The sequence below is a fragment of the Myiozetetes cayanensis genome, unplaced genomic scaffold (assembly GCF_022539395.1).
Source record: "Myiozetetes cayanensis isolate MyiCay16 unplaced genomic scaffold, myiCay2020 scf35, whole genome shotgun sequence".
NCBI lineage: Eukaryota > Metazoa > Chordata > Aves > Passeriformes > Tyrannidae > Myiozetetes > Myiozetetes cayanensis.
Window position 1 is genome coordinate 86,090 of NW_026087577.1, and position 23,422 is coordinate 109,511.

The 23,422-nt window shown below is 62.7% G+C and overlaps 3 protein-coding genes across 5 annotated transcripts; all 3 read left to right on the forward strand.

Moving 5' to 3' along the window:
- Nucleotides 1-439: 439 nt before the first annotated feature.
- CLK2 (CDC like kinase 2) lies at nucleotides 440-12,127 on the forward strand. 2 transcript variants are annotated; one of them, XM_050327848.1, is made up of 13 exons: nucleotides 440-585; nucleotides 3,514-3,683; nucleotides 5,590-5,827; nucleotides 7,515-7,608; nucleotides 7,962-8,028; nucleotides 8,358-8,474; nucleotides 8,687-8,853; nucleotides 9,232-9,326; nucleotides 9,627-9,756; nucleotides 10,441-10,523; nucleotides 10,753-10,832; nucleotides 11,030-11,120; nucleotides 11,441-12,127. In XM_050327848.1, the coding sequence occupies exons 2-13, from the start codon at nucleotides 3,514-3,516 to the stop codon at nucleotides 11,621-11,623; spliced, it is 1,515 nt and encodes a 504-aa protein (XP_050183805.1). In that variant the 5' UTR covers nucleotides 440-585; the 3' UTR covers nucleotides 11,624-12,127. The 2 variants fall into 2 exon arrangements, with proteins under 2 accessions (XP_050183805.1, XP_050183804.1); XM_050327847.1 differs by having other exon boundaries at nucleotides 489-585; nucleotides 7,512-7,608.
- A 1,245-nt stretch (nucleotides 12,128-13,372) lies between these two features.
- SCAMP3 (secretory carrier membrane protein 3) lies at nucleotides 13,373-16,804 on the forward strand. The gene is made up of 8 exons (XM_050327859.1): nucleotides 13,373-13,609; nucleotides 13,717-13,836; nucleotides 13,921-14,041; nucleotides 14,125-14,253; nucleotides 14,406-14,565; nucleotides 14,704-14,805; nucleotides 14,898-15,015; nucleotides 15,608-16,804. The coding sequence occupies exons 1-8, from the start codon at nucleotides 13,481-13,483 to the stop codon at nucleotides 15,752-15,754; spliced, it is 1,026 nt and encodes a 341-aa protein (XP_050183816.1). The 5' UTR covers nucleotides 13,373-13,480; the 3' UTR covers nucleotides 15,755-16,804.
- Nucleotides 16,805-17,441: 637 nt separating this feature from the next.
- Nucleotides 17,442-23,354, forward strand: ENTREP3 (endosomal transmembrane epsin interactor 3). Of its 2 annotated transcripts, none has more exons than XM_050327843.1 (12): nucleotides 17,442-17,926; nucleotides 18,510-18,566; nucleotides 18,706-18,816; nucleotides 18,984-19,109; nucleotides 19,201-19,308; nucleotides 19,493-19,653; nucleotides 19,754-19,853; nucleotides 19,937-20,021; nucleotides 20,111-20,689; nucleotides 20,915-20,983; nucleotides 21,515-21,777; nucleotides 22,362-23,354. In XM_050327843.1, the coding sequence occupies exons 1-12, from the start codon at nucleotides 17,708-17,710 to the stop codon at nucleotides 22,530-22,532; spliced, it is 2,049 nt and encodes a 682-aa protein (XP_050183800.1). In that variant the 5' UTR covers nucleotides 17,442-17,707; the 3' UTR covers nucleotides 22,533-23,354. The 2 variants fall into 2 exon arrangements, with proteins under 2 accessions (XP_050183800.1, XP_050183801.1); XM_050327844.1 differs by having other exon boundaries at nucleotides 17,443-17,926; nucleotides 20,918-20,983; nucleotides 22,362-23,353.
- Nucleotides 23,355-23,422: the final 68 nt, after the last annotated feature.

Below are 23,422 nucleotides of genomic sequence, written 5' to 3' on the forward strand. Positions count from 1 at the left end.
GCGTGATTTTGGAGAGATGGGCGTGGCCACTCACAAAAAGCCACGCCCCTTCGGTCTCACCCCCCAGGGGGCGGGCACCTGAATGGGTGGGCGGGGCTAAGCACGTTAGTCCCCGCCCCTCCTGTCTAACCCGGGAGGGCGGGGCGGGGCTCCGGCGGGCGGTGGGCGGGGCCACCCCTCCCCTCTCTGCTGTAACCCCGCCCCGCCACCGTCAGAGGGACGGGGCGTGGCTTCGGGCGAGGGGTGGGCGTGTCCATCCACCCTAACCCCGCCAGAAGGACGCGAGGAGGGCGTGGCGGTGAAGCCCCGCCCCCATGGCGAGTAGCTCCGCCCCTCCCGCCGTGACGCATCCTCCTCGCCCCCCCTTTTCCATCCCGCCCGTACGTGCGCGCTCCCCCCTCCTCCCCACGCGTTACGTCGCGTCGCGTTGCGTGCGCGGCCCCGCGGGCGGCAGGACCCGGATCGGTGGCGGCGGCGGCGGCGGGAGGAGGAGGAGGAGGAGGAGCTGGAGCGGGGCCCGCGGGGCCCTCGGCCGCCATCACGGATTTCCTGTGGGACAAGCGCACCGGGCTGGCTGCGAGGACGGTGCGTGACGCGCGGCGGGCGGGGTGGGGGCGGGTAGGCCGCGGGCGGGGAGGGCCCGGCCCGCGGCGGGTCCCCGGTGAGGGGGTGGGGGGGAGGCAAACACGGTGTGGGTGTTCCTGAGGGCGACGGCGGCGGGTCCGGATGGCCCGGCCCTGCCGGTGTCCCGGTGCTCCCGGCCCCGCGCGGGGGAGGCCCCGCCCGCCGCCGCCGCCATCATCGCGCCCGGACCGGCCCCGCTGCTCGTCCCGCCGGCCGCGGCCTCGGCGCTCCCTGCAATCGGCGGGGAGGCCCCGGGGGCACCGGGAGCTCTGGGGGTCCCGAGCCCGCTCCCCACCCCGGGTCACCCCATCCCCGGGCCGGTTGTGCCTGTCCGAGCCAGGCCGGTGATGTCAGCGCGGGGCGGGGAGGCGGCCGGGGGGGTGTTTTGCGGGAGTTCTGTGGGCAAAGGGAGCTCGGGCTCCTGGCACGGGTTATTCCATCCCTGGAAGTGTCCAAGGCCAGCTCGGAACAGCCTGGCCTGGTGGAAGGTGTCCCCTGCCCGTGGCGGGGGGTGGGACTGGGGAGCTTTGAGGGCCCTCCCAGCCCTTTCACGTTCCGTGTTTCGGTGATTCGTGCCTGTGGAGCCGAGGCAGGTGGAGCTGCTCGTGCCTGGGGAGCTGAAATAGGTGTGGGGAATGTCTGAGAGCCGGAGCTGGAGCTGTGCCATCTCACCCCGGGGGTCTCCTTGGCTCTGACCTCTCGTGTGCACTGGGAAGGCTGGGTTTGCTCCTGGGCACTTCCCACAGGCTCAGGGAATTGCACCCTGAGCTGGAAGGGGATTATCCAAAATCCACCTCCTGGCCCTGCCCAGGACACTCCAACAATCCCTCCCTGTCCCTCAGGGTGTTGTCCAAACCCTCCTGGAGCTCTGGCAGCCTTGGGGCCATGCCCACTGCCCTGGGGAGCCTGTTCAGTGCCCAACCACCCTCTGGGGGAAGGATTTTCCTGAGATCCACCCTGACCCTGCCCTCACACAGCTCCAGCTGCTTCCTCAGGTCCTGTCCCTGCTCACAGAGAGCAGAAATGGGGCTGCCCCTCCCGAGGAAGCTGCAGCCCCCTGAGCTCTCCCCTCAGCTCCCCCAGTGCTCTCTCATGTGGCCCCTCCAGACCCTTCCCCACCCTCGTGTCCCCCCCCCAAATTGTGGGTGTCCCTTGCTTGGCACCAAACCAGAGGAGTCTCCTGGGGAGTTGCCCCTGTGGGTGTCCCTGTTACTGCCACACAGGGACTTTGGTGACATGCAGGGCTTCGTTTCACCTTCCTCGGGGTGCTCCCCTCCTCCCTGGGGAGCACAGGGCCTTAAGGGGAGAAGGAGGAAGCCCTGGAGGTGCAAATGCTCCTCCTGGAGCTGGGGACTTTAGGGAGGGGTACGAAGAGGGGGGAGGTAACCTGGAGAAGATTTGATTAATGCACAGAACCGATTCCAGTCTTCTCGTGCCACTCAGGTGTTTTGTAGCACTCAGCAGCATTGACAAGATGGTTTTGGGGGGGTTTTTTTGGCTTCTGAGACGTGTGAAAGTCGAAATAAAAATTATAGGGGGATTTATTGAAACAGATATTTCAATTAGGTCTTTTTTTAAAAAAAAAACCTCTTATTTTCTACATAATAGAGGGACACTTGTTTCTCCATGACCCAGTCTCTCCCATACACAGCAAGCACAGCCCCTCTGGGGGGTCCTACCCTGTTTTAGGGGGATCTCTGAGAAGTTCCTCTCCTCCCCCAGGGGGATCCCTGGGAATGGGGTCAGGGATCCATGGAACCCCTCAGCACGTGGATGTGAAAGTGGTGCCGCTCCACCTGCCAATTCAGGGCCTTGATCCAGTCCTGCTTCTGGGTGGGGAAACATGGAAAAAACGGGAAAAGGTGGTGTCAGGGAGCCAGGGGAAACTGGGATTCTCCTCTGGGATTCATCCACAGCACATGGATGTGACACTGGTGCTGCTTCAGGGCCTCGATCCCAACCTGAATGTGGGGGAAAAACACAGGAAAAATGGGAAAATTGATGGAAACGGGGTCAGGGAAAAGGTCAGGAATAGGGGATCTATCCTGATCCCGAAACATGGATAATAGGGAGGGATATGGGTACCACTTCAGGGCCTCAATCCAGTCCTGCTTTGGGGGGGGGGGGAAATGGGAATGTGGGAATGGGAGCAGGGAAGAAGGGGAGTCCCAGGACAACATCCCAGAAAAATGGGAAAAATAAAGGCAAAAATTGGGATAAAATGAATCTTCATCCCTAAAAATAGTTACAGGGAAATAGGGATGTGGATGTGCTGCTTCAGGGCCTTGATCCCAATCTGATTCTCAGGGACAATGGGAAAAACGGGACCAGGAGTCCATGGAAACGAAGCAAGATCCCTGGGAATGGGGATCATCCGTGCCCAGCACATGGATGTGGGATCTGGGGGGGATTTGAGGGGGTTTGGGATGATTTGGGGTGATCTAGTGTTGATTCAGAGGAATTTCGGGGCATCAGGGTTGGTTTCAGAGGGATTTCAGGGGGGATTTTAGGGTGGCTCAGAGGAATTTGGGGGTGCCAGGGTTGGTTTAGGGGTGGCTTTGGTCACTCACAGTCTTGTCCCCCTTTGTCTTGTGCATCTGCACTGACGCTCTCAGATTAATTACCCTCCACGTTCAAGGTGCTGTGGGAAGAAAAGGGTGCTCAGGGACCCCAAAATACACCTGGGGGACCCCAAAAACCCCCGGGCACTCCAAAAACCGCTCTCAGAACTTGGGACATGCTGCTGAAATGGATGCTGCACCCCAGTCCCTGTCTCACACTCCTGCTGTCCCCAGGGATGGCTGCCAGGGGTCCCCGCTGTCCCTGGGTGCCTGCCGGGGGTCCCCGCTGTCCCTGGGTGCCTGATGGGGGTCCCCGCTGTCCCCACAGATGCCTCACTCCCGAAGGTACCGCTCGTCGGAGCGCAGCAGCCGCGGGAGTTACCACGAGCGCTACCGGAGCCGCAAGCACAAGCGGCGGCGGACGCGGTCGCGGTCGAGCAGCAGCGAGCGGGACCGGCGGCACCGGAGGGAGGACAGCTACCACGTCCGATCCCGGAGGTGAGCCGGCCTCGGATCTGCCCTCCCTCGCTGCGCGTTGGGTTTGGAGATCACCCCTTTCCGAGGAGGGGTCACCCAGAGCGCAGAGGAACCCACCCAGGGGGGTTTGGGGTGTCTCCAGAAAGGGAGACTCAGTGCCCTCCCTGGGCTGCTGTTCCAGCCTTGTTCTTCACAGATCCACAGAGTATTCTGAGCCACAAGGACCATCAGGTCCAGCTCTTAAGTGAATGGCTCACACAGGGGTTGAACCCACAGCCTTGGCACTGTTAACACCGGCTGAGTTAATCTCAGGGTTCTTCCTCCTGCTGAGGTGAATCTTCTTGTGGTTTAGTTTATGGCCATTGCTCCTCATGCTGTTGCTGGGCACATCTGAACAGCCTGGCACTGTCCTGACATGTGCCTTGGAGATGTTTATATCCATTAATGAGACCTCCCTGTCAGTCCTCTCTTCTCCATACCAATCAGGCCTGGCTCCCACAGTCTCTCCTTGTAAGGGAGATGCTCCAGTCCCTTCATCACCTTTGTTTCTCCAGCTGGGCCTGGTCAGCCATGGTCACCCAGCTCCTGTGTGGGCCGGGCCCTGCTCTGAGCTGTCACATTCCAGGCCATGCTTGTGACCAAACCCCCTCACCTTGCTCCTCTCTTAGGGAAACTTCCCTGCCCGACCATCCAGGAGCCACTCCAGCAATCCCACCCCACCACCTGAGCTGGGTCTGAGCTCCCCTTTTGCAGTGGGAGCTCCCCATACCCCCCCATCCCACTCCCAGTCAGCCCAGTTTCCTCACCAGCTCAGCCCCAGGTTTCCCACAGCAGAGTCCCAGACCTCTGGAAATAATCTTGGTGCAGTAACAAAAGAACAGCTGGAGCTGGTGCCCCTGGGGAGGGACCCCAAACAAAGGACCCCCAGGGCTTTTATCCCCTCAGAGTCTCAGCTCAGGGAAGTCTGGGGCTCGTCAGCTCCTGCCATGTCCCTGAGTGTCCCTCACCTGGCTGGGACACGGGTCCCTGTGCCCTTTGTTTTGCCGTGGGTTGGTGCTTCAGAGCTTCTTGCCTGGGGTTCCAACCCCCCAGAACTCCCACTGCTGCTGCCCCCCGAGCTGCTGGCACTGAGTGTATTGAAGGAGGGGATTCTCCCCCTCTCCTCTGCTCTGGTGAGACACCTGGAGCACTGCATCCAGTGTTCCCAACATCAGAAGGACATGGAACTTGTTGGAGCAAGTCCAGAGGAGGCCACAAAGTTGATAAGGGGGACTGGAGCCCCTCCCCTATGGAGGAAGGTTCAGGCTGGAGAAGAGAACGTTGTGTGGAGACCTCAGAGAACCTTCCAGGATCTGAAGGGGCTATCAGGAAAGCAGAGAGACAGAGAGACTGTTCATCAGGAGCTGGAGTGACACAGGACAAGGGGAATGGGTACAAATGGAAAGAGGGGAAGAAATTTTTTGCTGTGAGGGTAGTGAGGTCCTGGAACAGACAGTCTATTGATGACAAATTTTCTAAGCAGGTAAATAATCAGTGCTCTCAACAGAAAATGCCAGACAGTGAATTTTTTCACAGTTAAACAATTTTCAGGTATTTGAGCCGTTTTTCAGTTGTGGAGGTCTCTGAAACACAGGGAGATTTTTCAATAGCAAAATCCTGAAGGTTGACTCTCTTACTGGATACCAGTCATTTTCAAAAAGCGCAAATACAGAATCTACTATGGGTTTAAAATCCCTGAGATGAATTTAACTTAATTTAACTTAATTTAACTTAATTTAATCCCTGAAAGCGCTCAAAACCAGGCTGGGTAAAACCACGAGCCGCCCGCTCTAGCAGGAGGTGTCCCCACCAGAGTAGGGGGTTGGGATTAAACAATTCCTGAGGTCCCTCCCACACCCCCAACCCAGCACTGTGCCCCCCTCCTCAGCTACGACGACCACTCTGCGGACCGGCGGGCCTACGACCGGCGTTACTGTGACAGCTACCGGCGCAACGACTACAGCCGCGAGCGGGGCGGGGACGGCTACTACGAGCCCGAGTACCGCCACTCCTACGAGTACCGGCGCTCCCGGGACCGCGAGGGCAGCTACCGCAGCTGCAAAAGCAGCCGGCGTAAGCACAGGCGGAGGCGGCGCCGCAGCCGGTCCTTTAGCCGCTCCTCATCGGTGAGTATCCTGCTCTGGCCGGGCCTGCCCTGTTTTAAAAGCTTTTCTCTCTCCCAGGGGCCGAGCTGGGTAAGTAGAAAAACTCTACTTACTTTCTAAGCGGCTCTTTTCGGACTCGGCTTGAATTCTGTGTGTGTGTGTGTGTGTGAGTGGAGGAGGAAGGTTTTTTTTGGTGCAGAGAGTTCCTGCTGCGCCGGCCGGGCACGGGGCGGGGGCTCGGACCCTCTCTCTTAGTGCTGCCCGCTCAGGTGGGAGGACAGGCGTGTCCCTGGGGTGGTGCTGTGGCTCCTCCCGTTTGGTGACGCCCGTGGAGAGCTGTGTAGGAGCCCCAGCCAGGCAGGATGTGTGCGAGGCTCAAACAGCCGGCATTCAGCTGGTCCCAAGCCCAGAGAGAGGCTGTGGCAGGTGCCTTGTCCCCGTGGTCCCTGGTTTGGGCCGTGGCAGGAAGCCCCTGGCTCTGATCCTCTGGAGCAGGACCCTCCTGGGTGGGCCCAGCTGACGTGGGGTGCTGTGCGAGGGGCTTTGCGGAGGAGCAGAGCTTTCAGACCACTCAGCTCAGGTGGAGGCAGCGACCATCCCAGGCTCTTCCTGGCAGTGTCCCCGGCTTTCTCTTCTTGTCTGTTCTGCTGGTCACTTCTGTTAGACCCCAGACACGGTCTCTGCTCTGTGTGTGGAGCTCTCAGTGTTGTCTGGTCTGTCCTGGCTGTGTGTCCAGGGAGGGGATTGGGGGCTGGATTCGGGTCCCAAGTCTGCTGGGCCGGTTGCTCCCAGGTGTGGGGATACTTAGCTGAGGAACCAAAGGCAGGAATTTTCTCTTCTCTGGCATAAAACTCTTATCTGCCTCATCCCAGGCTGTCCCTGTTCCCTGTTGGGCTCTGCTTCTCTCCTGGAATTTAGTCCTTCCAGGATCACCTTCTTCGGGGGAGGGTCTGGGAAGAAGTGTCCGTCTTTCCCCAGGCAGTCATTATAAACTCTCGGTTTTGGATGGGTTGTTGTTACCCTAGAGCTGCTTCTGGAATCTCTGAATTCCTCTTTCCCTGAGTGTCGGGGCTGGGGGAAGCTGTGTGGGCGGTTGTTGGAGCGGGATGGGGGTGCCTGTGGGGGCAGCCTGGGCTCGTGCAGGACCTCTGGGCACCTGCCTCCTGCTGCCCTTCCTCCCTGGTGGCTGTGGGGGCTGCCGGGAGCCCCCTCCCCGTGGCCTCTGGCATGTTTAGGGGGTCCCCAGGACCCGAAGTCTGGTGCTGTTCCTCTGAGCCCCCGTGGGAGCGAGAGCAGCCGGCCCCTTCCGTGCCCCCTCGCCTCCCGCGCTCCGACAGCTCTGCTCTCACACTGGTTCGGGTGGGGCTGTTTGTAGGTTCTTTTTTTTCTTTTTTTTTTTTCTTTTCTTTTTATTTTTTTCACTTTTTTTTTCCTTTTTTTTTTTTCTTTTTGCTACAACGAAAAAGCGAAACTGTTTTTTTTTTTCTTTTCTGAGCTAGTGTGTTGTATCTTGACATGTTCCCTTGCAATATCCCTATCGTTATATATTCCTCTGTGCCGTATGAATTGGCTGGGAATCTCCTCCTGCAACCCCTCCTCAAACCAACCATGTGAATTTCCAAACCAACCAATGCGTGACGCTGGCTGCTGCGCTGGTTTGAAAATCTGATTGGTGAATGATGAATTCCCTGTCTGCCTGGGCCAGCAGCGGAGTCGACAGAGCAGCAGAAGGGCCAAGAGTGTGGAGGACGACGACGAGGGGCATCTGATCTATCGCGTCGGCGACTGGCTACAAGAAAGATGTACAGCCAAATCGTAACATAATTTAGCTCTCTAGTTAAGCTCCCATCGCAGTCGCAGATCTGTCTTATCTTTCTGTTTCATTTTATTTTCATTGTTTATTAAAGAGAAAGCCCTCTCCTTTTTCCTTCCCCTTTTGTTAAAAAAGCTACGTTTTATATTGTGTATTGTTACTGAAGTGCCAGGGAATTAGGGCAGCTGCCTTGTGCAGCCGGTGTCAGCCTTCCGCTGCTCCGGTCTCTCCAGCTGTGTTGCAGGTTAGGTGTTGCAATGCATTCTCCTCTGCCCTGTGTATCGCTGCAGCCAGGTCGTGCTCCCTCTCTCAGCTCCTTCCCTCTCCTTCTCTCCCTCCCAGATGAGATTATCAGCACGCTGGGGGAAGGCACGTTCGGCAGAGTGGTGCAGTGCATGGATCACCGGAGGTACGTGGGGAGAGGGGGGACCACAGCTGGCAGCGGAGCCTTTTCGGGCGTAATGCGGGAACCTGGGGGTTGAAAATCAGTCTGTCGGCTTCCAGTGTCCTCTGCTGGTCTGGGCACTGGCCCTCTTGGGCTGCCTGTGTGCTGGGGGAAGCCTTGGGGCTGTTTGTGGGGAGGGAAAAGGCACAGCTTTGGTGGACACCCCTTAAAAACAGCAACCTGCTCGAGCAAGGGTGGTGGAGGCTGTGCTGCACAGGGGGGAGGGCTGGTCAGAAGGTCCCTTCCACAGGACACAGCCCCTCTCAGGGCTCACCCTGCGCTTTCTCCCTCAGGGGTGGTGCACGTGTTGCTCTCAAAATCATTAAAAACGTAGAGAAGTACAAAGAGGCTGCTCGGCTGGAAATCAACGTGCTGGAGAAAATCAACGAGAAGGATCCTGAGAACACGAAGTGAGTGTGCTCCTGGTGCTGAACTGGAAGGGCTGGTTCCAGGGGTGGGATGGAGGAGAAGTGCTTGGTGTGGTGTGGCATGGTTGAATGTGATCCTGGCTGGTTTTGGAGGCATCTTGCCTTGCCGTGGGGTGCAGACTGAGCAGCGGAAGGAGGAGCCTGGCGCAGGGATGGCACCGCAGAGCTGTTCCCAACTGGAATGTTTCTGTCAGTCTCTGTGTCAGGATGTTTGACTGGTTTGACTACCATGGCCACATGTGCATCTCCTTTGAGCTGCTGGGGCTCAGCACCTTCGACTTCCTGAAGGACAACAACTACCTGCCTTACCCCATCCACCAAGTACGGCACATGGCCTTCCAGGTGTGCCAGGCTGTGAAGTGTAAGTGTTCCCTGCTCCTCTCCCTGCTGCACTGGGCTGGCCTGGAGAGCTGTGCAGCTCCCAGGGACCGGGACACTTGTGCGACTGGGAGTTTTTGCTGTGCCTTCTTGCCCCTCTGGGAGTGAATCCTGTTTGTTTTCCAAGGCCTGTGGGCTGGCAGTAGCTCAGGGCACTCATCTTCCACCCCCATCACCTTCTGGTGATCAATACAGTAAATCTTTGTGCTTCTGATGAAGCATCTTGGCCTGGGCCAGCCTCTTCTCACCTAGTGCTAAATGTGGGCTTAAGTGTGAGCAAACTGAAGCAATGATGGCTTTTTGTGAGCTGCAACCTTGCTCTGCTTCTGTCCCATCACCCTGACTCTCTTTGCCTCCCCAGTTCTGCACGACAATAAACTCACCCACACCGACCTCAAGCCAGAGAACATCCTCTTTGTGAACTCAGACTACGAGCTCTCCTACAACCTGGAAAAGGTAACACACTGCCTGGGATCGGGTCTGCTCTTGTGTTCTTGGTGTCCCTGACCTGGGGGAAAAGTTAGGATGTGCCCCAGGGGACAGGGGCTCCCTGCACTCCCTCAGGGCCTGCGTCTTGCATGAGCTGCCTGTGTTCAGGCAGTGAGAAGTGAGCTATGGGGACCCCAAGTGTAGCTGGCTGGTGGTGGGAGCTTGTTTGGGGCTGAGCTGTGAGGTCCCCAAAGCTTTCCCCTCCTGTGGTGTGTAAGGAAGGGCCCTGAGTTCCTGCCTTGACGGATTCTGTTGTTGCCTGTGCAGAAGCGGGACGAGCGGAGCGTGAAGAACACGGCCATCAGGGTGGTGGACTTTGGCAGCGCCACGTTTGACCACGAGCACCACAGCACCATTGTCTCCACCAGGCACTACCGGGCCCCTGAAGTCATCCTGGGTAGGTCCTTGCCCAGGGAAGGGGTGTCCCTCGAGGTGCTGCCTGCTGGGCTGGGGCAGGAGCTGTCCTGGGTTTGCCCTGGGAGATGGGAAGTGTTTGTTTAAGAGCTCTCCAATGCTGTTTTCTGGGAAGGCCATCATTACAGCCATGCCATTATTCTGGGGTTGTTCAGCCTGGGAGAAAAGGAGGCTCAGTGGGGGGACCTTCTCCCTCTCCACAACTCCCTGGCAGGAGGGGGGAGTCAGGGGAAGTCGGGTTCTGCTCACAGGGAACAAGGAGCAGGACAAGAGGAAACAGCCTCAAGCTGTGCCAGGGGAGGGTCAGGTTGGACATCAGGAAGAACTTTTCCACAAAAATGTTACCGGGCCTTGGAAGAGGTGGTGGAGTCACCATCCCTCGGGGTGTTCAGGAAATGACTGGATGTGGCACTCAGTGCTCTGGTTTAGGTGACAAAGCGGTGACGGGTCAAAGGTTGGGGTTGATGATCTTGGAGGTCTTTTCCAACCTTAATGATTCCCTGATTATCAGTTGGTGTTTTGGCACTGCAGTGCCTTCCTGGTGGGGCACCAGGGGCTTGGCTGGAGTGGGAAGTGTTTTTCCACCTGTTTGTTTTTTAGAAAGGGAGAGGGATTTGAAATCCTGGGCCATAACTAGATTGTTTATTTAAACAACATTGTTTTCCAGAGCTTGGCTGGAGCCAGCCCTGTGACGTGTGGAGCATTGGCTGCATCATCTTTGAGTATTATGTGGGTTTCACCCTGTTCCAGGTGAGAACTCCGTGTGGTGTGGCTACTTCCCAGCTGGTGAGAGAGGATTCTGGCTGATTCCCAGCACAGCCCAGAGCCCCTGGGGCTGATGGGGGTCCCTCCATCACTGCTGTCTTGGAGAGCTGTTGGCCAGGAAGGGGTTCTGGGTGGGTGGGGGGGGATAGCCAGGGCTGGGGGCAGAACCACTGCAATCTGTTCCATGCCTTCCCTTTACATTTCTCTCTCTCAGACACACGACAACCGGGAGCACCTGGCCATGATGGAGAGGATCCTGGGGCCAATTCCTTCCCGGATGGTGAGGAAGACGAGGTGAGCAAGGGCCCTGCAGGTGTTGCAGCCTCTTCTGCCTCATGGGCAGTGGTTTTTCCCTGAGGGGATCCCACTTTGGAGGGGGAATTCCCTGGGTCCCCTGGCCATGTGTGTGCCCTGCCAGGGCTGGCACGCTGCTGTTGCTGCAGGGTGTGTTGTGCTCAGGTGTAACCTGTTCCCCCCTGCTATTCCAACAGGAAACAGAAGTATTTCTACCACGGGCGCCTGGACTGGGACGAGAACACCTCGGCCGGACGCTACGTCCGGGAGAACTGCAAACCCCTGCGGGTAAGGAGGGTGGGCAGCAGCCCCTCCTCAGCGCAGAGACCCTCCCTCTGGGCAGGCTCAGGCCAGCAAAAGGCTCGGGCTGGTGTCTTCCTGAGGGAACCTTGGAATAAAGTAGGAAGCCTGAGTTTAATCTGAAGTGGAAGAGGAGGAGGAGAAAAACATGGAGAGTTCAGGAAGTGGGAAAGGGGCGGGGGGTGAAAACAAGGCAGTTCTGTTCCAGACAGAAGAGCCCAGAGCTCAGGCCTGGGCTGAGGGATGGCCCCAGCTTAGCCCAGGGGGATGTCCCAGCCCATTCCTGACCTGTCCCCTCGGCCCCGCAGCGCTACCTGACGTCGGAGGCCGAGGACCACCACCGCCTGTTCGACCTCATCGAGAGCATGCTGGAGTACGAGCCCTCCAAGCGGGTCACCCTGGCCGAGGCCCTCAAACACCCCTTCTTCGACCTGCTGGGCATGGAGCCCAGCACAAAACTGTGGGACTCGAGCCGGGACATCAGCCGGTGACGCCGCGGGTGCCAGCCGGCCCTCGCATTCTCTAGCCCCCGTGGAGGCCCCCCGTGACTTCTTATCCAGACACTTGGTGCTTTTTTTTTTTCTTTTTTTTTCTTTTTTTTTTTTTTTTATATATATATATATATACATGAGAAGAAACTCCCCCTTTGTAAAGCTGTTAATATGTGAGATACTGTAAATAGCCCTGCCAGACTCGGGGCACCACGGACCCGACCTGCTGTCGTTCCATGAGGTGAGGGAGGGGGGGGGCCTGTGTGTCCGTGCTGTAAATACCTCTCTTGTCAACGTGTTGCTTTGTCTCCTGTTCCTGCCCTCCCTCGGTGTAAATAACTCCAGGACTCGCAGCTCTCTGTAGCTTATCTGTTCCCCTTGTAAGTTATGGAACTGGTGGGACTGCATGGGAATTATTTTTTGGATCAATGTCATAGCCCATCCCCACACCAGAGTTTTATAAGAATTTTGTACAGTCTTTGTGAAAAATAAATATGAAGTGAATAAAAAGCCGCCTGGGCTGGGTTTGGCCCCGGCAGCAGCTGCTCCTGGGGCTGTTCTGCTGATGGGGATGAAAGGAACTTTGTGATCCAGGAAAACAGCTCTGTCTACCTGCACCACTCCTCCCGAGCCTGCAGGGGCTCAGAGCTGCTTTTGGCCCTCAGGGCTGCAGCTGGACCTGGCCAGATGCTGGTTTTGGGGCCAGGCTGCCCCTTTTCCTCATGCCCTGGGGTCAGTGTTGGGGTGGGAAGCAGAAAAAGGTCAGTGGGGCCCTCAGACAGGTGTTCTCTTACCTGAAGAGCCCTCTCAGCCCTGGCTGGGGTGGAGCACTGGCTGCTGTTGGAAAAGGGATGTCAGGAGCCCACGTGTGTCCAACACCCGCCCCGGGGCTGTCTGTGCCTTTTGGGCTCTTCCCAGCTCTGCAGTGAGGTCCTTGGCTTGGACTGTCCCCTGGGAATTGCTGGGGCTGTTCCACAGGTGGGAGCTCACCTGTGGCATTTGTGGGTCACTCTCGAGGCTGTTCAGAGGCTGCAGAGTATTTTTAGCAGAGCCTCTGCTGAGCACTGAGGATGGATGGGATGCTGAGGAATCCCTGCTGGGCGGGCAGCTGGAGCCCATGGAATCGGGAATTCCTATAAATAACCGCCCCGGGAGACACGGGAGAAATTCCCCAAGTGCTCCTCGTGCCGCGGGTCCCTCCCAGGCTGTCGGAGCCCACCCGGCCGGCTTGGGGGGCTCAGCGACAGCTGCTCCACTGCCCAGGGGGGGCCACACAGGCTGGATCCGGGACGGGGGGGGAACCCGCAGGAGAGGCCGCTGTCCCGGCAGATTCGGGACCTGGAACCCCTGGGGGGACACGGGAGCACCGTGGAGAGGATGGAGGGGGTCCCATCCCGGTCGGCGTTGTCGCGGGGGTCGCATGGGAAAGGGGGTGGGGGAAGGACGATGGGTGCCTGGCCCAGGGACACCTGAGGGTGGATGGGAAGGGTGAGGGGGGGTGTAGGATGTAGGGGAGGGCTAGGATGTGTGTTTGGGAGGGGGGGAAGGGTTTGGGATGCGCCTCACGTGACCCCTGTGGGGTGGACGGACACACGGACACGTGGCCGCGCGTCACGTGCGCGGCCCCGCCCGGCGCGCGCGCAGCGGCTCCCCTGCGGCGGCGGGAGGGGGCTCCCCGGTGACGTCATTGCGCGGCGCGGACCAATCGGAGCGCGGCTGTGGGGCGTGGCTTGAGGCACGGGGGGCGTGGCTTGAGGCGGCGGCGGCGGCGCCGCTCCCGCGGGTCCCGCGCGCGCTCCCGGTCCCCGTCCCCATTCCCGGTTCCCCCATCCCGGTTCCCCCGTCCCCGCTCCCGCCATGGCCCAGCGCGGCGGCGGCGGCGGCCCCGCCGTGCTCCCGGACGACAACCCCTTCCAGGACCCCGCCTTGCTGCAGCCGCGGCCCGGCGCCGCGCTGGACGGGTACAACCCCTTCGAGACCGACGCGGTGAGCGCTCGGCGGGACCGGGGCCTGCCCGGGGCCTTCCCCGGGGACATTCCCGGGGAACGGAGCGCTTTCCCGGGGCCTCACCGCGCTCCCCTCTGCTCCCGCAGCCTCCGCCGCCTTTCCAGACGCCGTCGGTGGCCCCGCCGCCCCCGGTCCCGGCGGCCGCGCAGCCCCCGCGGAAGGCGAGTCCCACCGAGCCCCGCAACTACGGCTCCTACGGCTCGCAGGTACGGGGGGAGGCGCCGGCGGGCCGGGGGGACCCGGAGGGCGGCGGCGGCGGGAGCCCAGGCTCTGTGTCCCCCACTGCCCAGGCCTCGGCCGCCGCCGCCACGGCGGAGCTGCTGAAGCGGCAGGAGGAGCTGAACCGGAAAGCGGAGGAGCTGGACCGGCGGGAGCGGGAGCTGCAGAACGCGGCCCTCGGCGGGGCACAGAGTGAGTGCGGCCGCGGGGCCGGGGAGGGGCGGTCTGCCCCCTTCGGAGCCCCCTCCCCTCCTCATCCCCCATTCCCTCCGCAGCGAGGCTCAACAACTGGCCCCCGCTGCCGTCCTTCTGCCCGGTGAAGCCCTGCTTCTACCAGGACATTCCCGTGGAGATCCCTGCTGACTTCCAGAAGACCGTTACCACCATGTACTACCTCTGGATGGGTGAGTGCAGCCCGGGAGCCTCGGGGCAGACCCGGGGAGGGGGCGGGGGAATGAGCGTTGCTCTGGGGAAAATTGGGACGAGCAGGTGGTGCCTGGTCTGGGGTGGGGTGGGGGGAGCCCCACAGGCTCCTGAGCGCTGTCCTGTCCCTCAGCCAGCACCATTACCCTCTTCCTGAACTTCCTGGCCTCGCTGGCCTGGTTCTGTGTGGATCCCTCGGCCGGGTCTGGGTTTGGCCTCTCCATCCTCTGGGCTCTGCTCTACACGCCCTGTTCCTTTGTCTGCTGGTACCGGCCCATGTACAAAGCTTTCAGGTGTGTGCCCGACCTGCTGCAGCTCCCTGGGGCCTCTGGCTCTGCGGGATGTGGTGTTTCCATGCTGTCCCCCCTGCTTTAAGGAAGGTTTGAGAGCTCTTTTCCTGCAGCCTAACCTCGCCTGTCTCTTCCTCCCAGGAGCGACAGTTCCTTCAACTTCTTTGTCTTCTTCTTCGTGTTCTTTGCCCAGAATGTGATGTATGTGCTGCAGGCCATCGGCATCCCAAACTGGGGGTTCAGGTGAGCCACGTGCTGACCCCGGGCCGGTCCAGGACCCTGGGAGGGTGGGAAGAGGGAACTCTGGGGGCAACAGCAGCCTCTTGTTTTTGCAGTGGCTGGATCCTGAGCCTGATAGCGCTGCGGACGAACACGGCCGTGGCTGTGATGATGATCCTGGTGGCCTTGTCCTTCACGGCAGTGGCTGTGCTGGGCATCATTATGCTGAAAAAGGTGCGTTGGGACACTTCTTCCCCTAGCCACACTTGAGCTGAAGCGAGTGCCAGGGAGGCTGAATTTGGCTGGCTTTCCCCTTCCTCTGCAGCCCCTGACAGTGCTGCACGCCTCTCAAGTCTGGTTCAGTTCTCTGAGAGCCACTGCAATAAAAGCAAGAGGAAATGGGCAAGCACAAAGGGAAAAAAAAAAACAAAACAAAAAACCAACCAACCCAAAAACGTGTAAACATTGGGTGTTTGCAAGCTCAGCTGGGAAAGACTTAGAGCTGACCGCTTAACAGGAGTTTTGGGAAGATGATTGAAACAAAGGGCGGTTTTGTTTTTAAAGCAGAGATAAGGTAGATAAAGTAATAGCCTTTGAAGAGAGGAAGTAGTGTCTTTGGAGAGAGAAAGTAGTGTCTTTGAAGAGAGATAAAGTAATATATTTAAAGAGATAAAGTAGCACCTTTGAAGAGATGAAGTAGTATCTTTAAAGAGATAAAGTAATAACTTTGAAGGGATAAAGTGGTCGCCCGTGTGGGGAGAGGGGCAGGTTTGGGGCGTCCCTGGAGCCCCAGCCTGACCCCCCCGATCCCCCGTGACCCTTCCAGATCCACTCCCTGTACCGCCGGACGGGCGCCAGCTTCCAGAAGGCTCAGGAGGAGTTCGCGGCCGGGGTGTTCTCCAACCAGGCCGTGCGCACGGCCGCGGCCAACGCCGCCGCCGGCGCCGCCACCAGCGCCTTCCGCGCGCCGTAGCCGGGCGGGCGCCGGCCCTGCCTCCCCGGCACGCGGGGGGCTCTTCCCGGGGAAGAGGAGAATCCGAGTTGCACTTTCACTGGATCCCCCCACCGCCCCCCGCCCCAGTGCGCGCCTGCATCGGCTGTCAGAGGCTGCCTCATCCCAGCTTGGAAGTGCTGGTGCCTGAATCGTCTGCTGCTCGAGTCCCCTTTTTCCCCCTCACGGACAGAGGCTGTTCCTGGTTTGTGCTGGTCCCCCTCCCCCTCAGCGGACTGGGGGTGCCGAGGCCGAGCCCTGCTCCTGCCGTCGCCCTCCCTTCCAGCACGAGCCTCCTCCAGATGCGTGACAGGGACTGGAACAGCCGGTCAGCCTTCCCTGGGCTCTCCTGTGTCCCTGCCTGGGGATGACATCTGGGGTGTGGAGGGCCCCTCGTTGTGCCCAGTCCTGAGGCTCCTCCCTTTGCCTGCCTTTCCCTGTGATACGGGACCCCTATGCTCTGCCGAGAACATCGTCCCCCTTTTCCCCCAGGGCTTGCTCCGGTGGGATGGGGCTGTGGCTGTCCCCAGGGTGTCCTGCCCCTTTTCCCCATCCTCTCCCCCTGTCCAGGATGAGGAGAGCAGGGCTAGGACAGGCAGTGCTCAGGCACGTGCTGCTGGTGGGGCTCCTGTCTTTAGCCCCCGTGCCCCACGTGGACCCCAAAACCAGGCTGGGTGCTGAGGAGCGGCCCTGGTGTTACTGTGGCTCCAGGGAGGGGTGAACAGCTCCTCCTGCCCCCCTCCCCAGGGACTGTGACCCCTCACTCCCTCCAGCACCCTTCACCCGAGGCCTTCACCCTCCTCGGGGGCTGAGCCAGTGCCTGTGTCCTCCTTACCTGCCCTCTGTCCCTGGGAGTCCCTGGGACAGCTCTCATTGCATTCTGCTTTGCCCCATCTCCTCTCGGAGGCTCCCGGTTTGTCCCTGCAGCTCTGGGGCCGGCGAGAGGCTTCGTGCCTTCAGCTCTGGGGGCCGGCACCGGCCCCAACCCGCTGTGATGGGGGTCCCGCGGGGGTCCCCGCCCCCTCTGTTCCCCCCCCCCTCCCGTGTGCTGCCCCCTGCCCGCCTCCGGGTTTATTTAAGGAATAAATGAAGTTTCACTCTGTGTCTCCGTGCGCTGACCGGGGTGAGGGGAGCGGCGGGGCCGGTGTCGCAGCTCCCGGTGGAGGCGGTGCGGAGAGGAGGAGGGGGGACACACGAACTACAGCTCCCGTCGTGCCGCGTAGGGGCGGCCCCGGGGGCGGGCGCGGTCGAGCAGCCGCCGGAGGGTGCGGGACCGTCCCCGCACCTCCCGGCGCTCCGCCGCCCGCCTCCAGCCGCGGCCCCGGGCGCTCCCGGAGGGCGCGGAGGGGGCGATGCTCACCCGCAGCCTCCCGCCGGCCCGGCGTCCCCGCCGGAGGCTGCGGGGCGCGGGGCGGGCAGCCCGCCGGTAGCCGCCCGCCGGTACCGGCAGCGGGACCCAGCCCTGCGCCCGCCGCCAGCGGAGGATGCTCCGGTGCGGACCGCGGCTCCCGCCTGCTGGCGCTGCCCCGGGGGCCGCGTCCCGGCCGGCGGCTCTCGGCCCCCCCGGGGCAGGATGATCCCCCGGCGGGGGCCCGGCGCTGCACCGACGGTCAGGGAGGAGGAGGAGGCGGCGGCGGTGGCCCCGGGGCCACGCTCTGTCTCCGGCCGGCGGCTCTAGGCCGGCCCCGGTGAGGCCGGTTCGGTTCTCCGCGGAGCTTCTGGCTGCCCCGGCCGCGCGTGGCCGTGGGCGCTGCCCGAGCCTCCCCCCCCACGCGAGGGCAGGGAAGAGCCGCCGTCAGCATCCTCCGGGAGGCGAAAGGTGGAGCCCGGCCCGTTCCCGCAGAGCGGCCGCTCCCGCTCCCCGCGGTCCTGGCGCGGTGCCGCCGCTTGCCCCGGGGCTCCGGGGCCGGCCCCGAGCCGCCGCCCGCCGCGGCCATGCCCTCCCCCACCGACTCCAGCCGCTCGCTGACCGGCCGCAGCTCCCGCAGCCTCACCCACCTCCGGCTCCAGCGCACCTGGCTGCAGGTCCTGCTGGTCCTGGGCCTCATCCAAGCCATCCTGGGCGTCCTCATCGTCACCTTCAGCCTGGTGGCGGCCACCATCACGCCCTCCACCAAGATCCGGCACTCCTGCCCGTCCTGGGCCGGCTTCTCGGTGAGTGCGGGGCCGGCGCGGTGCGGGGAGGGGGCCCGCACGGCTCCCCAGGGGCCGAGCTCGCCACCGGTCCCAGGGGAGGGCAGCCCCGCTGCTCCCCCACCCTCTGCCCGTGGCTGCCGCGGTGCATTGTGGGAGAATCCCAAGGTCTCCCCCAGGGTGACTCTGAGGGATGGGACCCCCGAGCGCTGCGGGAGCTGTCGGGGTACCGGCTGAGGTTTGCAAGGAGGGGCACCACAGTGGTGACAGGGCAGGGACCGGGCAGCGAGGGGGGCTCTGCTCTGCCTGCTGTGTACTTGGGGGAGGGCAGGACCCGGGGTGCCCCGTGGTGACCCTACAGCTCGGGTCCTGGCCCTGTTTGCTGCCCGGTTCGGAGCTGCCCGCAGACCCCAGGCCCTGAATCAGCAGTTTCTCCCAGCTTACTTCTCCCAGGGCTGCCCCTACGGCCCTGCTGCTGGGCTGGCTACAGGCCCCCCAGGGATCGGGGTGGGTGGGGCTCTACCCGTGGGCAGGGGCTGCTCAGGGCCCCACTGCCTGGCAGAGACCCCTCCCCACCCTCACCCCGGGGCTTGTGCGTCTGCAGCTGGCGCTGTCCGGGCTCGTCGGCATCGTCTCCTGGAAGCGACCGTTCACCCTGGTGGTAGGTGTGGGGGGGGACACCCCCTCCGCAGGTGGGGAAGTCCAGGACGGGGAGGCCGAGCAGCCCCCCTGCAGCCGTGTGTGTCGGCCCCCTGCTCCGCAGCCCTGCGTGGCCGGCAGCCCCTCTCCTCCCGCTGCAGATCGCCTTCTTCACGCTGCTGTCCGTGCTGGGCGTCATGCTGAGCCTGGCTGGCTCCATCCTGTCCTGCCAGAACGCGCAGCTGGTGAAGTCCCTGGAGGCCTGCGAGAGGGTGAGGCTGAGCGGGGGCAGCCCCCGGCGCCCCCCGGGGCTCCGCGCTCAGCTTGTCCCTTGCTGCGGGGCTTGGGGACAGGGGGAGCCGCAGAGCCGGGGTCTGGTGGCTGCGGGACGTGCCGATGGCTCTCGAGGGAGGTCCCTCACGGTATTCCTTGTCACCAGGAGAGGGACTCGTGTGTCTGCTGCCAGGCCCGCTCGGAGCCCCCGCCCGCCTCCTGCAGCCAACAGAGCGAGATGCTGACCATGTTCCCCAACCCCAACTGCCGGAGCATCCGCGTGGCCCTCAAGGTGGGGGGGGCAAGGGGAGGGGATGAGAGCTCCCTGAGGAGCTGCTGTGCACCCCACCATGTTCTCTGCAACTCACCCCATTGCTCCCCAGGACCTCCTCTTCAGTGTCTGTGGCTTGACCGTCTTCTCCACCATCATCTGCACTCTCTCCGCTGTCGTCTGCTGCATCCAGATCTTCTCCCTCGACTTCGTCCATGTGGTGAGTCCCAGCCCTGGCCCAGGAACAGGCAGGGCTGGGGAGCAGCGCTCCCAGGCTGGGGAGGGAAGGTGTGGAGTGCCAGAACAGGACTTGGCCCTTTCTGTGTGCAGATTAAAGCCCAGGATGTGCATCCCTTGCTGGATGTCTGGGCAGGGGGGGTCTCAGCTCTCCCTTCTCCCTGCAGCTGGTCCCGCAGCGCTCGAGCTCTGTGATGCTGGAATGCACATCCCCCCCTGACACCTTCCTGCAGAGCATGATGGACTTCGAGGAGTTCGTGCCCCCGGTGCCACCACCCCCCTACTACCCCCCCGAGTACACCTGCAGCTCCGAGACAGATGCACAGAGGTACCACCTTGGGGTGAGGGTGGTGGAGCAGGGGGTCCGTGTGCCCCCCCAGGCAGGGCTCGCCCCACCAGACGTGTCTTTGCTGCTCTTTCCTCTGCAGCATCACCTACAACGGCTCCATGGACAGTCCCGTGCCCCTCTACCCGACTGACTTCCCCCCGTCCTACGAGACTGTGATGGGGCTGCGGGGGGACAGCCAGGTGGGGGCCGGGGGGCTGCGGGCAGGGGAGGCCAGGCAGGGTGGGCCCCTGCTCGGCCGAGCTCTGAGCGTGTTGCCCCACAGGCCACCCTGTACGACTCGCAGCTGACAGAGGGTTCACCCGCCTGCACCTGTGACCGTGTGCCCTCCATCGTGCTCAGTGGGGAAGGTGAGTGCTCCCCACGGGCACGGGGTGGGGGCCGCGGGGGCACCGGCCCTGCCCTGCAGCCCTTCACTGGCGCCCTCCGCTCCTCACAGTGTCCATGGACAGCGGCTCCCTGATCATGTCCGAGATCATGGACATCCCCGGGGACAGCAGCCCCTCGGAGGACTCGTGCCTGCTGGAGCTGCAGGGCTCCATGCGCTCCGTCGACTACGTGCTGTTCCGCTCCATCCAGCGCAGCCGCGCCGATTACTGCCTGAGCGTGGACTGCGTGCAGTGCAGCCACCACGCCCGCAGCCCCACGCTGGGCCTGCAGGGCCCCTTCGAGGAGAGACCCCAGCCCCGCACGCGGGGCGAGCGCTCCTACTCCTGCTCCACGGCGGAGCCCGGCCACGACGGCATCCTGGTGGGGGGAGCCGTCACCCACAGCTGCAACCGGCTGGCGGGGCTGGCGCGCTGTGCCGGGCCCTGCTTCCCCGAGGTGCGGCTCAAGGACAAGGGCTCGCTGCAGGGCCGGGGGGGCGGCCGCCCCTCGGACCCCGGCGCCGGGCGCCCAGGCCACCCCCGGCGCAACAGCGAGACCTCGTGCCCCTCGTCCCCGGCCCCGGGGCTGGCCCCGCGCCCCCTGCTGAGGTCGCACAGTGACCCCGGCGTCCCCCTGGCCGGCCATGCTGGTAGGTGGCAATGACCAGCGTGTGTGTGGCAGGGTCTGCTCACGGTGGCAGCGACCCCGGGATGTGCCGCGGGGTTTGGCTGCCTCGCTCCGCGGCCACGCGGGATTGGAGCCAGGATGAGGCGGGTCGGGAGGAATGGGGGGCAGCGGGAGGGTGCTGGGGAGGATGGCGTGCTGCTTGGGGTCCACACGGCTGCCCAAGCCTGAGGACTCTCTCTGCTCCCAGCAGATTTCAGGGAAGTACTTTATACCAAAGCACTGGAGGACACCGTGTCCGACTCCTCCGCCGATACAGGTCAGCGCACTGGGATGTACTGGGATAGACACAGGGGCGGGAGGAGCATTCCTGTAGCCCTCTGGTGATTGGGCTCGTCCCACTGGGGCTGGAACAATGAAGACTTGTGGTGGGACTGCTCCCACTGGCTGGGGAGGGGAGACACCAGACCCCGGGGGCTGTGGGGATGGGTCTGCCAGGAGCAGTGTCCTGGGCTCTGAGGGCAGGGACAGGTCAGAGCAGTGTCCTGGGGTCTGAGGGCAGGGAGAGGTCTGTCAGGAGCCATGTCCTGGGTCTGAGGGCAGGGACAGGTCTATCAGGAGCCATGTCCTGGGGTCTGAGGGCAGGGACAGGTCTGTCAGGAGCAGTGTCCTGGGTCTGAGGGCAGGGACAGGTCTGTCAGAGCAGTGTCCTGGGTCTGAGAGCAGGGACAGGCCTGTCAGAGCAGTGTCCCGGGTGGGAGGACAGGGATGGGTCTGCCAGGAGCAGTGTCCTGGGGTGAGATGGGTCTGTTAGAGCAGTGTCCTGGCTCTGACAGCGGTGTCCCCACAGGGCTGTGCTCCGAGGCCTGCCTGCTCCACCGTTCCCACTGTGACTCCCCGCTGCTGCTCCGGACCGGCTCGGTGGGCAAGACCAAGCTGCCACCCTGCAAGAAGGTGACACAGCAGCTGTCAAAGACCACGACCCGCTCCCTGGGAGACCTCAAGGGCTACTGGGGCACCCGCGGCCTGGTGGCCAGGTTCCTGCAGAGACCCAAGCGCAGCCCAGCAGCCGGGGTGGAGGTGCCTGGGCACAGCTTCCAGGGGCACAAACAGGTGGGTTCTGGCAGCCCCAGGTGACAGGGGCAACTCCTCCTTCCTAGAGAACCCCCATCCACACCCTCTCCCTCCCTCTGGTCCCCACCAGCACCTCCACCCTGGCCTCCCTTCCGTGGTGCCCCTTCCCCTGCCACATACCCACAGCGTCAGCACTTCAGCTACAGGCAGAGCCTCCTTCCCATGGCACTGCCCTTTCCCAGCCCTTCCTGGTGAGCAGCTCCTTCCCCTTGGTCCCCACTGGAGTCAGGAGTGGGAAAATCGTGCCTGTTGCAAGGGCTTTGTCTTTGCTCCTGAGTCACTGCACCCAGAGGCAGTTGCTGGGATGTTCTGACAGCTCAGCTTACGGGACGTTTGAGACCTTGCGCAGCCCGGGAGGCCCTGACGGGAATGAGCCTGTCCCAAATGCCAGCGTGGGCGCATGATGCCCGCCTCTGCCATCCCTGTCACCTCTGCCCTCCTGCCCCGTGTGCCGCCTGGCTGAACCGGAGAGTGGGGGATGCAAACTCAGGGGGAAACGGGGTGGCCGTGAGCACGAGAGGGTGTCAGTCCCACGGCTCCAGCCTCTCCCCATGGGTTTGCAGGTTCCCTGGAGTGCCTGGTCCGGCACGGAGCGGCCCCACGAAGGAATCCACCTGCAGAGCTGCGGGGACCTGAGCTCCACCTCGTCCCTGCGCCGGCTCCTGTCGGCGCGCCGGCTGGAGCGCAGCCGCCCCCGGAGCCTCAGTGGGGCCTGCAAGGAGAGCGCGCTCTGAGGGCGCAGCCCCCTCTGGGGACCCCCGGCCGTGGAGAGGGGGGGATCCCGCTCTGAGCCTGGCCCTGGACATTGCTCGGACGTTGCTGCTGCCCCAGTGGGGCGCTGGGCCCTGTGCTGTGGCCCCCGGGACTCTGCTGGGCCCTTTTCCCAGGCAGGGCCGGGGCGAGGGGCTGGTCCCCTGGGATGTCTGCTGGGGGCTGAGACAGCCGTGACTGTGCCCTCCCTTGTTCCCAGTGCCTGTCTCTTGGGATGGCTATGCCTGTTCCCTGTCCTGTCCCCTGTGCTGGCGCCATGCCTGTCCCTTGCCCTGTCCCCTGTGCCAGCTGTGCCTATTCCTTGGGATGGCCATGCCTGTCCCCTGCCCTGTCCCCTGTTCTGGCTGTGCCTGTCCCACACACGTCCCATACCACGTCCCCTGTGCCAGCTGTGCCTGTACCCTGGCATGGCCACGTCTGTCCCCTGTGCTGGCCATGCCCGTCCCCTGCCTTATGCCCTTGTGCCAGCCGTGCCTGTGCCCTGGGACAGCCATGCCTGTCCCTTGCCTGTCCCCTGCACTGGCCGTGCCTGTCCCCTGCCCTGTCTCTTGTGCTGGCCATGCTGGCTTGTTCCCCGGTCCCCTGTGCCAGCCGTGCCTGTACCCTGGGAGTACCATGCCTGTCACCCTCTCCAGCCCCTCCGCCCCGTTCCCGGTGCCGTTCCCGGTATCCCGCGCTGGCCGTGCCCGTTCTCCCCCGTCCCCGCCCGGTTGCGCCCGGGCCGCGCTGCGGGGCCGGTCCCGCGGCCGCTGCCCCTCGCTAGAGACCGAATAAAAGGTGGTCGCCGCCGCCCACGAGGCCGTGGGGCCGGTGTCACGAGGCGGGCGGGACGGGGCGGGGCGGGCGATCAGCT